Below are 20,063 nucleotides of genomic sequence, written 5' to 3'. Positions count from 1 at the left end.
GTGTGTATTTTTAAATCATGGCCCCAGATAAGGGCGGTTTTAAACCGCCATAATCATTGAAAACCGCCATAATCATTGAACTCATTACGACAATAACAGATTATGCCATTATATCCGAATATTATGGCAGATTTATAAAACTGCCATTTTATTAATGCCATTTTAAACTTTTTTTTTGTAGTGATGAATGTTAATTCTAAACAGAGGTAGATTAAAACTAAATAAATAATTATATAAGTCTCGTCAACATCTTATCAAAATACAATTCTTTTTACTCATGTTTTCACACTCAAACTATAGAAATATTACAAAAAAACTAAAATAAAATTACAATAGAGAACTCTAACTGTGATAAAACATAACTAAAATTAAGAACCAAGAACATCAAACAATAATTGGAAAACAATGGAGAACTGCCAAAAAATTTCAGCCAAGAATAAAAAACAAACTAAAGATCATAACAAAAATCAGGAACAAAAAAAATTAAGAACAAATCAGAACAAAAAATAATGAATTCAAAAATTAGAATTTTCAAAATTAAAATAAAATAATGAACCCAAAATAAATCATAAAATCGAAATCAGAATAAACAAAAAAAAAAGAGCAAAATCAGAACAAACCCTAAAGTTCAATAAAAATAGAATAAAATCAAAATAAAACAGGAACAGAGGCATACACCATAAATTAGGGTTTAGAAGTTAACTACTCTAAACTAACTAGTGAGTGAGTTACTCAAAAATAGTGGTAGCGCAGAGGTCTTTCTGGCGTAATGGCAGCACGGATAGCACAGTGGCGACAGTAGTGACCAACCGGCAAGTTCCATTAGGGTTTTTTTTAATAAATTGCAAAAAAAGAATAGGGAGAAGGAGGAGGACAACTTATTTTGAGGGAGGAAGGAGAGAGCTCCGGTGAGATAAGGAGAAACGACAGTAGCGACGGCGGGAATAGTGATAGGAGTGATGAAAACGACAGCGACAAAGCGGCTAACGCGACGCAAGGAATTCATGCGATCTTTGGAGGCTGTTGATAGCGTCGACGCTAACAAAGGGAGCTACAGAGAGAGAGAGAGAGAGAGAGAGAGAGAGAGAGAGAGAGAGAGAGAGAGAGAGAGAGAGAGAGAGAGAGAGAGAGAGAGAGAGAGAGAGAGAGAGAGAGAGAGAGAGAGAGGGGGGGGAAGGAGGTTTAGAAAGAGAGTGAGTCTTTCAAAATGAGGGTAGCGCGCGCATTTTAATTTAGGCAAATTTACCGTTAGTTTTATTGGCGGATAAATGCATTGCGCGTGCCAAAACACAGCGTTTCATTAATTGAGTTTTACCGTCGAATTTACTAGCGGATAAATTCGACGGTAATACATTGCGTGTGACCAAAATGCAATGTTCCATTAATTGAGCTTTACCATCGGATAAATCCGACAATAATGATCGCGCAAATTTTTCTTTTTTCCCTCCAAATATTACCAGCGAATTTAACGTCAGAAAATTGAATCTGGCGGTAACTTTTTTACCCGACAAATTTATTTCCAAATTTGCCGATAAATCCGCTGGTAAACCAACTGCCGCTAATGTCTAACGATAAATCCGACAATATTCAATGTTTTTCTTGTAGTGGCTAGTAGAGTTTAGACTCCATCCTAACCTCACTCACGAATTTATATTTCTTTTAAAATTCAACTCTATTTTACCTGAATTGAAATTTTTTTCACACTAACCCTACATGCGTTATAAAAATTCTCATCCGATCCCACCTGATCTTCCTCGCAACAAATTAATTTTTTCCAATCAAATGCATTAGTTAGTCATTCTATATTTCATAAATATACTAATAAAACAGAATCTACAAAATTAAATTTATATTAAAATTAAAAGCAATAAAATAATAATAAAATTTATATTAAAATTACAAAAAAATATATGTAAATTCAATCTCTATCAACTTTATTATATATATATATATATAAAATAATTTTTAACTACATGTTATAATATATCAGAAATGAGAATAAGTCAGTGAATTAAATTTAAACTCGTATATGACCTTACCCGTAACTCAATCCGCCATACTCTTAATCCGCTCCCTTAGGTTGTCAATCTTACTTGAATATATTAGATTAGATTAAATTAAATTAGATATTCACAAATAAGGTTATTATCGCCAGCCTTACATGACCGTATCTAAACTGCTAGTTTATATAGATATTTATTTATATTTTACCTAATAATAAAAGAGAAACTAAATTGATATTTTGAAAGAAAAAAAAAAAAAAGAACTATGCCTTGATATTATTTCCATCAATAATTAATTGCAAACCCGCTAATGGTCATGAAACAAGACAAAGCATAAGAAAACGAACAATTTTATCATTTGATTCCATTTACAATCTGGAACCCACTAAACACTGAACACTTGTCCTTTTATTCTTCTTGTTCTTCTTATCTATTTGGTTGCTTCATTCACAAGCTGTTAGTTTAATTTTGTTAATATATAGGTATTGAAATTAACTTAAGGATTTTACTTATAACTTTCAATCAATATCTTTCTTAAGGAACAACGAGAGACAAATTTGCATTTGAAAATCTTCTCTTGTGTTGATATTTTTGCCTCAAAGAAAGCAACTGCTTCAATTGACAAGAGGAAATGCTATAACCAATGACGAAAAAATGAAAAAGTGAAATAAAAATAACAAGAAAATCTATTTTTTATTACGTCCGAAATAATTTTGCATGAACGGTGTGTTAGGCTGTTAGTGTTAATTATGCTTTAATTAGTTAGTTGAAGAAGTTATCAGTTGGTTAGTTAGTTAGAGAAGGGATGAGCTAACTAAATTTCACTAAGAAATTTGTAACTTTTATGTTTAAAAAGGTAAGGGAGTTAGTGCGCATGAATTGAGTTTGTTAATGATTTTCCTAGAGGAGGCTTCTCTTCTTCAGTTCCTCTTCATTATTTCATATTAACTTTTTACTATAAAAGTTAATATTGTTATAAATAGAAAAAAAAATTTCAGAATATTTAGATTGAGTAGGATATCAAACCTAATTAATCAGTTAAATGTAACCTGTTTTACTAAATGTTTGAGATATAATTAAAGCAACAAATTCCTAGTGACACATTACAAAAATTTTTTTTGGTTAAAACAGCAATTTATTTTGGATAATTATGGCAGTTTGAACCACCATTATACTTAAGAATCACTTTTCTAAAAAAAGCCAAATTTTTAAGTGTCTTTTTGGATATTACGTTAGATTTTTAAAAATATGTATAATTCAAATCATTAAAATAACGACTTTCTTCAAATTTAAAATAGTAGTGAAAACCGTCGCTTTAACAAGATAAAATAGTAATTTTTGTATTATTATGAGAACTAGATCAAATCGGCCGATTTGACCAAACTAACTAAGAACCAGTGACTAAAGTGGTCCAATTTAGGATAAATATCGATTGGCATTAAATGTGTAAAAAAATCGAAAATTCGGTCAAACAATCGATTAATCGGTCAAGTGCATTCAATTTTTAGCGGTTAACTAATTTAAAATAATAAAATACAAAAAGATAATTTTTTAAAAAAAATTATATATTTTATATATAAATAAATTATTTTATTATATCTGATTTAACTTCGGTTGAACCTTTAAACTTTTAAATTTCTATTTCTATCGATTCAATCGTCGGTTTAGTTTTCAGAACTTTGGTTTATCGTTGTTTAAGAATCACCGTTTTTACATTGTTAATAAATGTTGTTTTCTTGTTGGTCATCCCTTGAACGCATTAGCAGTGAATTAGAACTAAAAATAAAAATCTAACTAAAATTGAACAAATTTCCACAAATTTATTGAGAAAATAAATTCAACTCAAAACCTAAAAATCACAAATCAAGTGACACAAAACTCTAAGTAGCACACAAAAAAAAGGTACGGAAAGAATTAACAAAAATTACGGAAGAAGAAGATAAAAAGAGCGTATCAGGAGGCATCACAGTAAATCTTGTATGAGAGTTCTGGAGAGAAGAGCAGAAGGAGAAGAAGTCTCTACATTCTGGATCATATAAAATACGAAAAGGATAGAGTATATTTTTTGTCTCTAACATTTGTAATTTTTTTTAAAAATATCCTTAATGTTTAATTGTATTCAATTTTGTTCCTAATATTTTTAATTTGCACCAAAATTATCCCTAAACGCTAACTCCATCTAAAATGTTAAGAATAAAATTAAAAGTATTATGAGATAATTCTAAAATAAATCAAAAACGTTAAGGACAAAATTGAATTAATAGAAAATATTAGGGAAAAAAATTAAATAAAATTAAATGTTAGGAGTATTTTTGAAAAAAAACATCAACGTTAAGGACAAAAAACTTATTTTATCCATACAAAAAAGAGAATTAATGCACAAAATAGGAAACTGAAAGAATATTAAGATATAGTAAAAAATTAACAAATCATGAATCAAAAGAAGATGAAGATAGAAGAAGAGGATCAGAATTTTGTATATAAATATACAAGTGAAAACGTAGTAGATGGAAAAAACATGTACATTAAGATAAGAAACTCACGCAACATAAAATGTAAAAAGCTCGATAAAAGAGAAGCTCACATCAATAATAGAGGAGAAGCTCGACAAAAGCTATTGGAGAAAAAGCTCACAACTCACGTACTCTGCTCTTATACTCTCGATTAGGGTTGGAAATGATGAGTCGAGCTGAGCTAAACTAGACCAAACTCAAGTTCGACTCACGAAAATTGAGCTTGGCTCACGGCTCAACTCATTAACAATCGAGCCTATTTCCTAATAAGCTCAAGTTTGGCTCACCGAAAGTTGAGTTGACTCGAGCTCACGAATTGACTTAAAAAACAGGAAGATAATCTATAATTTTATATCAATAAATTATAAACTATATATATTAAAAAATATTAATTTTATATATTGTGTATCTATTAATTATGAATTTTTTATTTATATTCTACATCAAAATCATATAAAAAATAATTATAAAATTTTAAATAAGAACATTAATATATGTAAAATTATACATTACTATTTTATATGTATATATATACGATTAAAAGCATAGTTGTAAGAACCGGACCAGATCGGCCGATTTGACCGAAAAATCGGTGAATCGGACTCCCAAACGATCCAGTCCAGTCTTTGAACTGCTTAAGGAATAGAACCGGTCAAAGTCGGTAAAAATCGTCCAAAACCAATAAAAACTGGTTCAACCGAACCATTCGAGAGAAAATTCTAAAACTAATAAAGATGTAGTTTGAATTGGGTCTTCTTTGTGCCTGCATGCTCTCCTTGCCACTGAATTATATTGTTCCTTATTATTTTAAATGCTAATTATTAATTATATAGTAAAAATATATAATAATTTTTTTAGATATTATTTTAATTTTATACTCACTTATATTTAAATTAATTATATTTTTTATTATTCATAATTATTAATATAAATATAAGTAGATATGTATAAATAAAAATATCAAATATTTTTATTAATTACAATATAATTTTTTTATGATTATATGATATTTATTAATATTATTTTTCAATAAATATATTTAGTATATAACAATATAATAAATATAAACTAATTAATTAGTTATTAAAATAAAAAAAATTATTTTAATATAAAAATAAAATTAAAAAATTTTTATTATGAAAAAATATTAAAATTTTATATACTTATTTAATAATAACTAAATTATAACTTGTTGATTATAATTTCTTCAAACTTGATTGTTTTTAAAATATATATATATTAAATTTTAATTTTAGATTTTAGATTTTAGATTATTTTATATTTTTTATTTACGTAGGACCGATTTTACCGGTTCAACCAGTAAATCATAGGTTGAATTAATGAATCAATAAACAAGTACTCTGATCGGTTTGATTATCGGTTCGGTTTTGACAACTATAATTAAAAGTATAAACTATAAACTAAATGTATATAAGATATGTGTATTAATATATATATATATATATATATAATCGAGCCAGCTGATGAGTTATCTTAACTCACTTCCAGACCTACTCTTAATTATTAAGTTTAAATTATTAGGTTATTTTCTTAATTAATTAAATTAGATGATGGCGGTTAAAACTGCCAAAATGGCTAAAATTACTATGACTACAAATATATTATGGCTACAACATATTAATCCACAAATATGAGATTAATTTTAATGATTGATAATATAAAATATTATTTAATTATATTTATTTTTAGATAATTATTTATATATAATTAATATAAAAATAATTATTTTATTAATTTAATATTTTATATATATAATTATTTTATATTTACAGTACATCAAAATTAAATTTTTCACAAATATTACGATAGTTCTATAAAATTGCCTTAATATTAATATTAATAATACCATTTTATGCAAATCTTTTTGGAGTGTGATATAGGATTACATTGTCTTACAAACGTTCAAGAGAACAGCGGGATATTTTTCTTGAGTTGTGATCGAGCGAAGAGTAGTGTGAGGGAATAATATCCAAGTGTGAAACCATTTGATAGTAAACTCTCAATCTTTTCGCATTCCCACGTATCGGTTGATTAGGGTAAAAAATGGAGCGTAACTTTTTATAGATAAATTATTTAATGTATATAAAATAATTAAGAATAAAATTGTTTGTGAAAATAACTATATATATCAATAAATTATACTTTAAATAGCATAATTTTTTTATATTTAACTAGATATCGTAGATTCGAATCTCATTTCTAACTTTAAAAAAAAAAACTATATATACCCTCCTTAATAATAATAATGATAATAATAATAATTGAAAAAACAAATTGATTCATTTCTATTTCATTTTTACTGTTTTTTTCGGCTACCATTATTTACCCCACAATTATTATTATTATTATTATATACGTGTAATAACTAATAAGCCAAAGCTGCCCTTTTCATGGGTAGAACAAACTACGTGAAATTGTGATTCTTTAGCATTCTCATGATGAACCTTGTAAATGTTATCGCTTCCCGAGGAATCAGAGCCTGTAGTGTTCTTCCAAGTAAACATAGTCCACAATTATTTACTCAAATAATAATAATAATAATAATAATAATAATAATAATAATAATATAAATTTAATTTTAATATACTATTATTATAAAACAGTTATATATAATTATATAATATTATATCAACAAAAATAATTATTTTTTTATATTATTTATATAAATAATTATTTAAAATAATAAATATAATTAAATAATTATATAAAATATTTTATACTATCCATATATTAAAATTAAATTTTAATAATATATTATTTTAAAGAAATTGAAATGCACCTTATTACTAGCATGGAAATGCACCGTACCAACCTAATTCAATAAATATCATGGCTTTACGGGTATGAATAAGGTAAGAGGGATAATATATAAATGCAATGCATTATGTTATTTTATATATTCATATCCATTATATATATTAATTAATAAAATAAAAGTGTCAATATCCATTCTATAAAAATTATACTCTAACTATTGGCAGAGCTTTGTTGGGACAATGGGATCACAGTCCTCCAAAATTTTTATAAGAAATTCTATTAAAAAAAAAAAAAAGTTAATTTAATTGATTAAAATGATATACTTTTAACTTATATATTTGAGTTCAATATTCATCTTTACTATTTTTTAAAACTTTTTTTTTGTATGTATATATTTAAATCAATATTACACTGAATTATATTTAGTTTCTCATATATTTTAATGCGTTATTTTATTTTTAGAATAATAAAAATGATAGTATAACTAGTAGTAATATCAGTTATTAATAAAAAAATTAATATTTTATTTTAAATCAATATTACAAATTAAATGTTATTATTGTATTATATTATTTGATTGTAATGAAAATAATAATAAAAATAATTAATTTTGAGATTTTTAAGAGATAAATATTATCAAAAATAAAATTAATCTTTTAAAATGTTACGAAATAATTTATAAGGCGTAATCGTTTTTGTATAATTTAAATAAAAAATCAGCTTTTTAAAAAGAAAAATCTATTTTTAATTTTATGGACAAAAATAATTTTTTTTCATGTAAAAAGTAATTATTTTTTTAAAATTGACTTTTTATTTAAAATCAAATTAGTTTATTAATCTAAACAATTTTTTTTAACGAAAATCAGATTTACTTTTTTAGTTAATCTTAACCATATCTAATCTTACATTTTAATTAATAAATTTAAAAATAAAATAATTATATTTTTAGTTTTTATTTTAATATAAATATTATTAAATAATTTTTTTATTAAAATTTTTTATTCCTCCGAAAATTTCTTTCAAGCTCCTGACTCTACCAACCATTCAAAAAAATACATGTCAAGTTCAATATATATAATAAAATAAAAATAAGGATTTATATAACCAAAAAAAGTACATTTCTCAATAACCAATTATGTAACTTTATATATGATGACTCATCTATAACAACCAAAAGAGTACACATTAAACCATTATTATTTCTTTGAGAAACATACAAAAAAGATCAAACTGGAAATTAAACGTTATCACACCCTTTCACTCTCTCTTCCACCCAATCAGATTTCCAACAAGAACCTCACAATTTGTCTTTAAAAATGGTCCAATGCAAACCCATCTATCTCACTCAACAATTTCTTATTCAAAACAAAAAACAATAACACTATTATTATTATTATTATTGCTATGGCTTCAAACAAAGTCATTGCCACCATTTTGGTGCTCTCTCTCTTAGCCTACTCAACACTCACTCATGCCAATTGCCCACCAAAAAAAGCAACTCCACCACCTTCACCGCCGGTGACGCCGCCACCGTCACCAAAACCAACACCACCAACTCCGACTCCGTCTCCGAAAGTAACACCTCCAACTCCTACTCCGACACCACCAACTCCGACTCCGTCGCCGAAAGTAACACCTCCAACTCCTTCTACTCCATGTCCACCAACTCCAACTCCATCTCCACCATCCCAAGAAAAATGCCCTAAAGATACCCTAAAGTTAGGGGCTTGTGCTGACCTTTTAGGGCTTGTTAACATCATTATTGGGACTCCACCATCAAGCCAGTGTTGTGCATTGATTAAGGGTTTGGCTGATTTGGAAGCAGCACTTTGCCTTTGCACTGCAATTAAGGCCAATGTGCTTGGAATCAACTTGAATGTGCCTATCACACTTGAATTGATCCTTAGTGCATGCCAAAAAACTGTCCCTCCTGGCTTCCAATGTCCTTAAATCATTATTAGTAGGTTTCGATTTTTTAGAAACGGCAAAAATTCACGTACAGTTGTCTTCACGTAGAGTTAATAATTGAGAATCCTTAGTTGAAAAGCTATATTTAACGATTCTCAATTATTAACTTTAGGTGAAGACAACTGTACGTGAGTTTCTATCTTTAAAAATACTTGCATGTTTCTAGAAAACATTTAATTCAAATTTTAGAAACTTTCACAATCATGTCTTTTTTAAATATAATTTTTAAGTCATTTTCAAACATTACACTCACTCATCTTAAAATATATGTGTTTTTGGATGTATTGAAAAATCGACATATCTTGACATAATATACATATATTGTGTTTTTGATATATCAATTGTTTAGTGTATCCAAAGAAATAAAAAATGAAACTTATTTTAAGATGAGTGAAATAAATAAAAATAGATGATTGTGAATGTTTCTGAAGTATATATTAAACGTTCTCTAGAAACATACAAAAATTTAATTTCTTCGGATATATATATATTGTATGAGAAATTTTTTGTTAGATGCTAAATCTTATTTATGATGAAGTATCTAGCTAAGAATTTCTTCTAGAGTGTGGTTTAATTTGGTCTACTATTATGATTGTTAATATTGTTGCATTGCATGTGTTGTTCTTGTCATCATGTAATTGTTTTAAGTCGTTGTTTTGTATGTTGGAAAGTGTTGGTCAGTTGCCTTTGTTATTATTGGCGAGTCTCATCTGAACACTACTACTGTGTACCATAAATATATGTTCAGTGTATACTTTTAGTTTCCATCGTCATCAATCATCGTTTGATACTATAGCATATAGTTTCAGTTTGGATATCAACTTAATTAAGTTTTTTTTTTAAAAAATAATTTAAATAATAAATATTTATATTAAAAATAATTTATAAATAAACTATTTTTTATTTAATTTTTTAATTCTAAAAATACTTATTTTAAAAGAAATGTGATGATAAAAAAATTTTATTATAAAAAAGGTCCTTTTTTTTCTATAAATACTTAAATAACTTTTTTTTAACAGAAGAAAACAATTTTTAAGCATAGAAAAACCAAACGCCACTTAACAAGAAGATAAATATACTATGGATTGAACTATAATCTGATAGCAAGCCTAATATTCGATTATTAAGAATCTTAAAAAGTAGAAACAAAAATTAAATATGATCTTTTTTGTTTCTAAATCCACACACATGTGTTGCAAGCCAATAAGATATATCTTCTTCTCTGTAGAGATCTGAATATTTTCCGATTCTAAAAATTTTTCTATGAATAAAACTATTTCTTCATAGAATTTTCTTTTAAGATCTGAAAAGATCAATAACATTAGAGAACCACTCGTAACTATAAAGTGAACCAAAATACCACCATAAAAAGGAAAAAAATCACATATAGGTTATAAGATCAGGAACTCAGAACTAAATTCAAGTCCAAAAAAAAGTTATTTTAAATCTAGATCTGGATCTCAAATCTAAATCTTTAAAAGTAAAATAGAAAAAAACCAAAAAACAAAAAACAAGAAGAAAGAAGATAAGAGAGAAGGAAATAAAAAGGTGGCAAAACGGTGTGGACGGAAGCGGAGAAAAAGAGAGACAGAAAAAACAGAGAAAGGAAGAGAAAGAATGGAAGACAAAAAAAAAACGAAAAAGAAGGAGAGGTTAAAGGAGACAGGAGCATAGGAGGGCCACCGCAGCCTAGACTGAGGTAGCGACAGTGGTCCTCAAGAGAGTTTTGCGGTTTATCTTAACGGGAGAGAGAGAGAAAGGAGCTGCGCTAGAGTTTAACAACTAAGGATTCCTTCACTTAAATAACTTTTTAAAAAGCTACAAGTTGATTTTAAAAATTGCACCAAACATTAATACTATTACTTTTCATAAGTCAAAAACTAAAAAAAGTAACTTTTAAAACTTTCCAAACGGACTCATAAAATTACAATAGAATAAAATATCATGACAAATAATAGTTATTGTATAATGGTTTTTTATACTAATTTATCATCACTTTAATTTTACAATTTTATTGATTGTCAATATTTTAATAATGACTTACATTAATAAAAATCAATCATACTATACGTATATACGGAAAAAAAAATTTAACATTTATATAAAATATATATTAAAATATAAAATATATATTAAAAATAAATTAAATAATATATAAATTTATACATACACGAATATATAATAACAGATTTAGTACTATCTTAACTTTTGGCCTGTATATGGTATTTTTTAATAAAAACAGTATCAAAGGAAAGGATGATAATTGAACACCAAATCATTAGATCGTCCTACTTAAATAAAATGTATAAGTGATAATCGTACGTTAATTAAATTTTGAATTCAATTGCATATGATGCACATATTTAGACTAAATAAAATTGGAGTAATTTTTTTAGATTTTGCTAATTTGTGCTTTAAGAATATATCTTAAGAATATCATAAAAAATATTTTATTAAAAATTATTAAAAGATCATTTTTAAAATTTTCATTATTATACTCTTATAATGAGTTTTTAAGATACAAGATAGCTATTATTTTTAACTAAGAAAATAGATAAGTGTTAGGATATAATACATAAAAAGTGGAACTTTCTAATTCTATTAACACTTTACAGATGAAAAAAAGAGAGTTAAATCAACTCTTTTTTAGGCTGTAGAAAATATTTCACCAACACTTTGGGCTTCTTAAATTCTTTTTATATTAATATTCAAAAAAATGTTTACATCAAATTAGTTAAACTTTTTTTATCTTTGTAAGATCATATGCATGCTTAATTGCTTATGTATATTGAAAATTAAACATTAATTACATTATTATTGATGCTTAAAATGAGGAAAAATGAGTATAGTACGCCACTTCTAATCTACTAAATGACTCCCAAATTTTTATTATCCAAACACTTGCTCAAAGGATAAAGGTTACAAAAATATTAGAAAAATAAAAAAAAAAGTCAAAATTTTTTAATATTTATTAATTATTATAATAATTAATAAATACTAAAAATAAATTTTGAATGTTTTTGTTTAATTTATTTTGACTATCAAATATTTTCATAAACTTTAACTTCATACGTTAGTTAACAACAACAAAGTCTTGTCCCTTTAGGTAGGGTCGGCTACATGAATCAAACAATGTTATTGAGCTCTGTCATGTATCATGTCTACAGAGAGATCGTTTACATGTAGATCTCGTTCGACCACTTCATGGATGGTCTTCTTAGGTTTTCCTCTGCTTTTCACTCCTTGTCCATCTTCTATCTCATCCACCCTCCTAACTGGGTGTTTTGTCGGTCTTTTTCTCACATGTCCAAACTACCTGAGATGCGATTCTACCATCTTTTCCACAATGGGTGCTACTTCAACTCTCTCCCTTATATCTTCGTTTCTTATCTTATCTAATCGCGTATGACCACTCATCCATCTCAATATCTTCATCTCTGCCACACTCAACTTATGTTCGTGCTCCCCTTTGGCCGCCCAACACTCCGTACCATAAAGCATAGTCGATCTTATAGCAGTGCCATAGAATTTACCTTTAAGTTTTAAAGGCATTTTTTTGTCGTATATAAAACCATATGCACTCCATCATTTTGACCAACTTGCTTGGATCCTATGATTTACATCCTATTCAATCTCTTCATTATCCTGTATGATGCACCAAGATACTTAAAACTTTTAACTTTTCGTAGGATATTTTCTCCAATCTTCACCTCTATATTAGGGTTTTCCCTTCTTAGACGGAACTTACATTCCATATATTCTGTCTTGCTACGGCTTATGCGCAGACCATACACTTCTAGAGCTTCTCTCCATAAGTCCAACTTCTTATTTAGGTCTTCCCTTGACTCTCCCATAAGGACGATATCATCGGCAAAAATGCATGCACCATGGAACAGGCTCTTGGATGTGCTCTATGAGTACTTCCAAGACTAATGTGAAAAGGTATAGACTTAAGGATGATCACTGGTGTAATCTTATAACAATATAAAATTCCTCTGTCATACTACCTTGATTCTTCACACTAGTTATGCCTCCATCATACATGTCTTTAATTGCACGAATATATGCGATCCTTACTCTCTTCCTTTCTAAAATCTTCCACAAGACCTCCCTTGGTACCCTATCGTACGCTTTTTCCAAATCAATAAAACCATATGTAAATCCCTTTTATTACTACGATACCTCTCCATCATCCTTCTTAACAGGTATATCGCTTTGGTGGTGGATATGCCTGGCATAAATCCAAATTGGTTCTCTGTTACTTGTGTCTCTTTTCTTAACCTCTGTTCTATCACCCTTTCCCATAACTTCATGATATGGCTCATGAGCTTGATCCCTCTATAGTTTCCACAACTTTGTATATCTCCCTTATTCTTGTAGATAGGTACCAAGGTGCTCTTTCTCCACTCATCAAGCATCTTCTTTGACCTTAAAATCTCATTAAAAAGTTTGGTTAACCAGTTGATGCCTTTTCCTCCAAGACCCTTCCAAACCTCAATCGGGATATTATCAGGTCCTACTGCCCTGCCATTTTTCATCTGCTTTAGAGGCTCCTTTACCTCGAAATCTTGAATCCTTCGATAGTAGTCAAAGTTTTGATCTTCTTCCCTTGTGCATAACCAACCAATGCTCGAAAGAGTCTTATTCCCTTCATTAAATAACTCGTAGAAGTAGCTCTTCCACCTTTCATTAATCTTCTCCTCTTGAGCTAGCAGCTCTCCATCCTTATCCTTTATGCACTTAACCTGATCCAAATCTCTCGTTCTTCTTTCACGGCTCTTTGCGATTCTATATATACATTTTTTTTCTTCTTTCGTACCCAAAGACTGGTAGAGACCCTCATATGCTCTTGTTCTTGCTTCACTTATAGCCATTTTTGTCTTTCTCTTAGCCGTCTTATATTTTTTCCAATTATCTGCATTGTGGCATAAAGACCACTCTTTAAAGCACTCCCATTTTATCTTTATCTTTTCTTGTACACTCGCATTCCACTACCAGGACTCCTTGTGTCTTGGTCTTATTCCTTTAGATTCACCAAAACTTTCTTTTGTTGTTTTTCTAATAACTTCTGCCATCTCCCTCCACATCTCTTTCGCGCTTCTATTCCCATCCCACTTTGCCTCTTCTCCTACCCGTCTTAGGAAGCTTCTTTGTTTCACACCTTTCATCTGCCACCACCTCGTCCTTGGGTTCTTCGTATGATGTCTTTTTCTCAACTTTTGCTCAACGCGAAAATTCATGACGAGCATCCTATGTTGTGCTGTCAAACTCTCTCACGGGATAATTTTACAATTAATGCAAAATTTTCGGTCGACTCTCCTCAACAAGAAGAAGTCGATTTGAGAGCTTGTCATGCCACTCTTATAGGTTATAAGATGTTGTCTCTCTTTTTAAAACATGTATTTGCGATGAGAAGGTCAAAGGTTGAGGAAAAGTCCAAAATAGTTTTACCCTCGGCGTTGATCACCCCGAAACCATGGCCTTTGTGAATACTTTCATACCTAGTCACTTCTCTTCCAACATGGCCATTTAAATCTCCTCCTAAGAAAATCTTATTTCCTGAAGGTATGTCTTGAACCAAACTCTCTAAATCTTCCCAAAACCTTATCTTGTATTGTTCGTCCGAACCCGCTTGCGGTGCATAGGCGCTAATCACATGAAAAGCACCTCCCTCCACCACAAGTTTGATAGAGATGATCCGATCTCCCACCCTCTTGACATCCACTACGTCCTTCTTCCACTGCTAATCCACAATAATACCAACCTCATTCCCATTCTTCACCATTTCTGTATACCAAAGTTTGAAACCGGAAGTATCCAACTCCCTAACCTTCGCACCAACACATTTTATTTCTTGTAGGCACGTAATGTTAATTTTCCTCCTTGTCATGGTGTCCACCACCTCCATAAATTTTCCTGTTAGAGTGTCTATGTTTCAAGTCCCAAATCTCAACCTTCTGTCGCTCCGACCTTTACCTTTTACTTTGTGAACTAGCTTATTTACCATCGTCCGTTCACGAAAACGCGGGAACCTTTGCTCATGTAACACTACATTCGGGTACCGATGCAGCGGCTCTTACTCATTTAACACTGTATTCGAGCCATACAGCGCGTTGCTTCCGGACAATGACCTAGTTTTAGCGTAATAATGTCTTTGATTCATGTCATGGGATTCGACTATGTTTTTATGTTAGTTATCGAAAATCTAACACAATCCTCTTCCTTTATTCAAACTTAGGACCAATTATATATATCACAAGTGTAACATAGGCGGAGTTTCATAAGTTAGTTAAATGTTGACGAAAATTTGATTTGCTTATCAAGTAATATTTCTAAAGATATAATTACTAGCATGGATATTTTGGTTTAAAAAACGTGTTTAAATATCATTCTTAATTAAAAGCATATTGGATTTTATTTATTGCAGGAGCACAAAAAGTAGATATCACAATGCAAGCACACTGAACACACATGATGTGGCCCCACCATGCAAGTATATATAATGTTCGGAGATAACATATATTTTTTTTTGGTGACTTTAAAATCACATATTCAAAACATTGACACTCAACTAATAAAATACGTACAATATAAAATTTTAAGGCACAACACAGATAACATATATAAATAAACGTTTTTTTAAACGAGTCTAATTAAATTGGCACAAATAATTTAAAAAATGTGCGTATGTGTTATTATTTTTTTTTATCATATAACTTTTTTTTGTTAAAAAGTATAAAAATTTATTAATATAATATATAAATTTTTAAATATAATACAAAAATTATAAATTTATTGATATAATATAAAAAATTTTGTATAAAATACAAAAATATTTTCATACAATATAAAAAATTTTATGCACGGCATATTTTTGGTATAAATATATTTTATTAATTGGACGAGTTAATATTATGACTATGTGACTTTTAAAAAATTTTGTGTTGTGCCTTAAAATTTTTATATTGTACGTATTTTATTAGTTGAGTGTCAATGTTTTGAATATGTGATTTTTAAAAATTTTTTTTACTATATATTAAAATATTTGTGCAATGTACCAAAATGTTTGTGTTATGCATCAAAATTTTTGTACTTTAATTTTTTAAACAATATAAGAGAAGAAGATGAAAATGACAAGAACGACGATAATAATAAAGGAGAATGAGAAGGAAAAAGAAAAAAGAGAAGAAATTATAAAAAAGAAAAGACAATGCTAAAAAAAAGAAGTGCATAAAAAAGAAGAAAAAAAAAACAACAACAATAACAAAAGAGGAGGAGAAAGAAAAAAAATACACATGTACTTACGAAAAAAATGAGGTAGACAAATGATTTGATTGAAGATTATTTGGTTTAAAAAATAGTTAGACGCCTAATTTTATTGTATAATATTATCATAAACACCCACATTTTAAGTTAGATAAATATTAATAGAAGAATAATGTTACATAATCAGTAAATATTATTATTTTTTATCCGTACTTGATTAACAATAATTTACATATATATTTACGGACGTTTTACACCCAAAAAACATATAATTAATACTTATATTTACCAAAATTTTACGTATAATTTACACTCATGTTTTTTAATACACATAAATTAATAAAATTTATTTATTAAAAATAATTTAATATTTTTATTACTGATAAAATAATAAAAAAAATTCAAAAATTTTCTGATCCCTAATAATTTTTCTTAATAGAAAGTAATCAAAATTAAAGTACTGTTATATGATGATGAGGGTTGGTTAAATTAATTATAACGTTACACCATAGAGTTGTATAGTACATTAGTACCCTCATCACTTCACTTTCAGCGTGTATATATATCTTCGCTTCCTTCTCTCTGTTTCTCTCTCTCTCTCTCTTCCGAAACCAAAATTTCTCATCATCAATTCTTTGAAAGATCTTGTTCATGATCTTCCACAGCTTTCTTGAACTGTATGTATGTATTTATGTGTATAGTTCAAGAAAACTGTGAAAAATCAAGGGCATGATCTCTTCCTTCGTCCTTGTGTTCATAGCTAGCTATATCAGATTGGTTTTCAGGTTCCACCTTGTGATTATTAATTCATGCTTTTAATTTTTTATCTTCTGCACAATTATACCCATTTGCTTTCTTCTTCGTTTTTCCTTATTATTATTATTATGATGATGATGATGAATTAAAAATGAGATATACATACATATAATATGTGTTTATTAGATATATAAACCCTTATAAATATTTCATTCACAAGATACTAATAATTTTATAGGTGACTAAGAGCTTGATGGATTTATTATGTTAATGGTTTAGATTATATAAAATTATGTAGATGAGACTTTTAAATGTGTTAATTACAAGTTCACATATATAAGTATAAATATATGATGTATGTGCATGTTAATTTTTGGGATGAATTATATATATATATATATTATCTGGTTCAATATAATTAGGTCATTCCCATATATTTTTTCCTACAAATTTTAAGTTTTTAGAAAAAAATATATTATAAATTTACATCTAAAAATATATAATTTTTATAATCTTTTTTATAAATATGGGATAACCTCTAGCTAGATTTTTAATCGGATTTTAGAATTGAATTACTTATTACTCACAATATTCTAATAATTAAAATAAAATTTGTAATCTTCTAAAATAGTTTATTTGATCTAGGTATATATAGGATCCATTTTTTATACATAAAATCAGTCACACTCAATATTCTAATAATTAAAATAAAATTGAAAGCTTATAAAATAGTTTATTCTTAATTATTATTAGATCATTTTTTGTATAAATAAATAAAATCACTGATCATCAATTCATGAAACTATAAATACACATTTGTTGATGGAGTCTCTTTTTGTCTTTTTCAGCATTGTTGGAAGCAAAAAAAGAAAACCAGAGGAGGCATGATGACACACACAAGTGAAAATTTATGAGCATGATGAATTGAAAGCCAAAGTGGAAGCATTGTTTTCAGTTTTCACCCCACATAGCTAAATAATAAGTAAATGGAATTGTACGTTTTCTTTTTCACTCATTACCAAACACATAAAAGCAACGTTAGAGTCAGAACTCATTAAAATCCTCTCTCTTTCACAATCAATGCAACAAGAACTGAAGTATATGGTTCATAAATAAAAGAGAATCGCTGTCTATATATGTTTTTCCCACTTTGTTTAAACAACCACCTATGGCTATAGGCCTTTCTAATTTGTAAAAAAAAAAAAATTAATTATTTTATTGGTCTCTATAATTTCATCAAATATATAATTAGGTATTTATATTTTTTTTAATTAAATTTTTATATTGTTTTTAATTTTATAATTAAGTCATTTTTAATATAAAAAATATTAGAATTAATTGAATATTTGTTCCGCAAATTAAATATAGCTACAATTAAGAATCTAATTAGATCTTTCACCATATATTTTTTGAAAAAAAATATTTTATTAATTTTAATATTTTTTATATAAAAAAAACTTAATTATAAAATAAAAAATATAAAGATTCAATTAAAAAAATATAAAAATCTAATTATAAATTTAATAAAATTATAAAGACCACAAGAGTAATTAAACAAAAGAATTAAAGAATTTGATACGTTACATATAAAAGTATCAATATTTTTTATTTTATCTAATTTTTATATTTTTAGTGAAAAAATATTCAATAATAACAATTATTTGGGACACACTAGTGTTAAATTTATTTTGCATAAATTTTATTTTTGTGGTTGAGGACAATTACACGATGTAAACAATATCACTAATATTGTGAGATAATAACTTCTATGGTTTAAAAATATTTTTTATATTCTTTGCATGCATAAATTTATATCCTTACATTATAATTGACTTGAATGAGTTAAATTTGATTGATGCATGATAATGTAAGTTAAATTGTTGTACAATATCGATGAATCAATTTTCCCTTTTCGGTTTAAATGAGCATTTCAAGAAAAAGTGGTAAAGAAACTTGTGTATTTGTGTCTGGTCTTTTCTAAAAGGTTCTTGGAGATTATGTCCCTATAGTAAACAAAGTAAGTCAAGTTTTGCAACTCTTGGCTATATATATGTTGAACTAAGAATAAATTTCATGCCACTTTTGGAAACATTAGGAAAAGGGCATTCCATACTATGTTATTCCTTAAATTAGTTAATGGAGTTTTGGTTGCTAATTCAGTCCCAAAATTAAAGAATATTGATCGATTTTAGTAACTAACTTTATTCTAGTCATAAAAAAGACTTATCGGCCGTCAAATCAATTGCTATTAGCTATGAAGTATTGATACTTTCTTGATTTATCATGTATTCGTATCGAACATATTTCAGACACGACACACGTCGATATTCGTCTGACACGTGTGTCTTCTGTATTCAACCGTATCTTAATAAAAAGTAAAAAAAATTTCTCCGGTCATGCTTGGACACACCTAATATCATTATGTGTCAGCGTGTCTAGTCTTATTCTTAACATGTATTATTGAAATAAGTTTAGAAATAGTATATATTGTTAATTATTAAAATAAAATATATTTTAAATACTTTATATAATTAAAAAAGATATTAAAAATAATTAAAAAATTAATTTATATTTTAATATCAATAAAATACTAAAATATCATTACAATTTATCTAAAAAGTATTTTATATTTTATATATATACCGTGTTTCCGTGTCTTATAAGAATTTTAAATTCCAGTGTCTGCGTGTTCCGTGTTGTGTCGTGTCTCCTATCCGTATCCGTATCAGTATTCATGCATCATAGGCTATCAGTGACCAATTTTATTAATTGGTAAAAT

At 27.6% G+C, this 20,063-nt stretch overlaps 1 protein-coding gene and 1 long non-coding RNA gene across 2 annotated transcripts; both read left to right on the top strand.

Annotated features, from left to right (window-relative positions):
- The first annotated feature begins 8,617 nt into the window (after positions 1–8,617).
- LOC112772908 (uncharacterized) lies at positions 8,618–10,039 on the top strand. Its single transcript, XM_025817920.3, has one exon. It carries the CDS (start codon positions 8,699–8,701, stop codon positions 9,242–9,244), a length of 546 nt encoding a protein of 181 aa, XP_025673705.1. The 5' UTR covers positions 8,618–8,698; the 3' UTR covers positions 9,245–10,039.
- A 7,081-nt stretch (positions 10,040–17,120) lies between these two features.
- Positions 17,121–18,419, top strand: LOC140181621 (uncharacterized). Its single transcript, XR_011876596.1, has 2 exons — positions 17,121–17,313; positions 18,133–18,419. It is a non-coding gene; the product is annotated as an uncharacterized lncRNA (long non-coding RNA).
- The last annotated feature ends 1,644 nt before the right edge of the window (positions 18,420–20,063 follow it).

The sequence above is a fragment of the Arachis hypogaea genome, chromosome 18 (assembly GCF_003086295.3).
Source record: "Arachis hypogaea cultivar Tifrunner chromosome 18, arahy.Tifrunner.gnm2.J5K5, whole genome shotgun sequence".
Lineage (NCBI taxonomy): Eukaryota > Viridiplantae > Streptophyta > Magnoliopsida > Fabales > Fabaceae > Arachis > Arachis hypogaea.
This window is presented reverse-complemented; position numbering and strand designations above follow the sequence as displayed.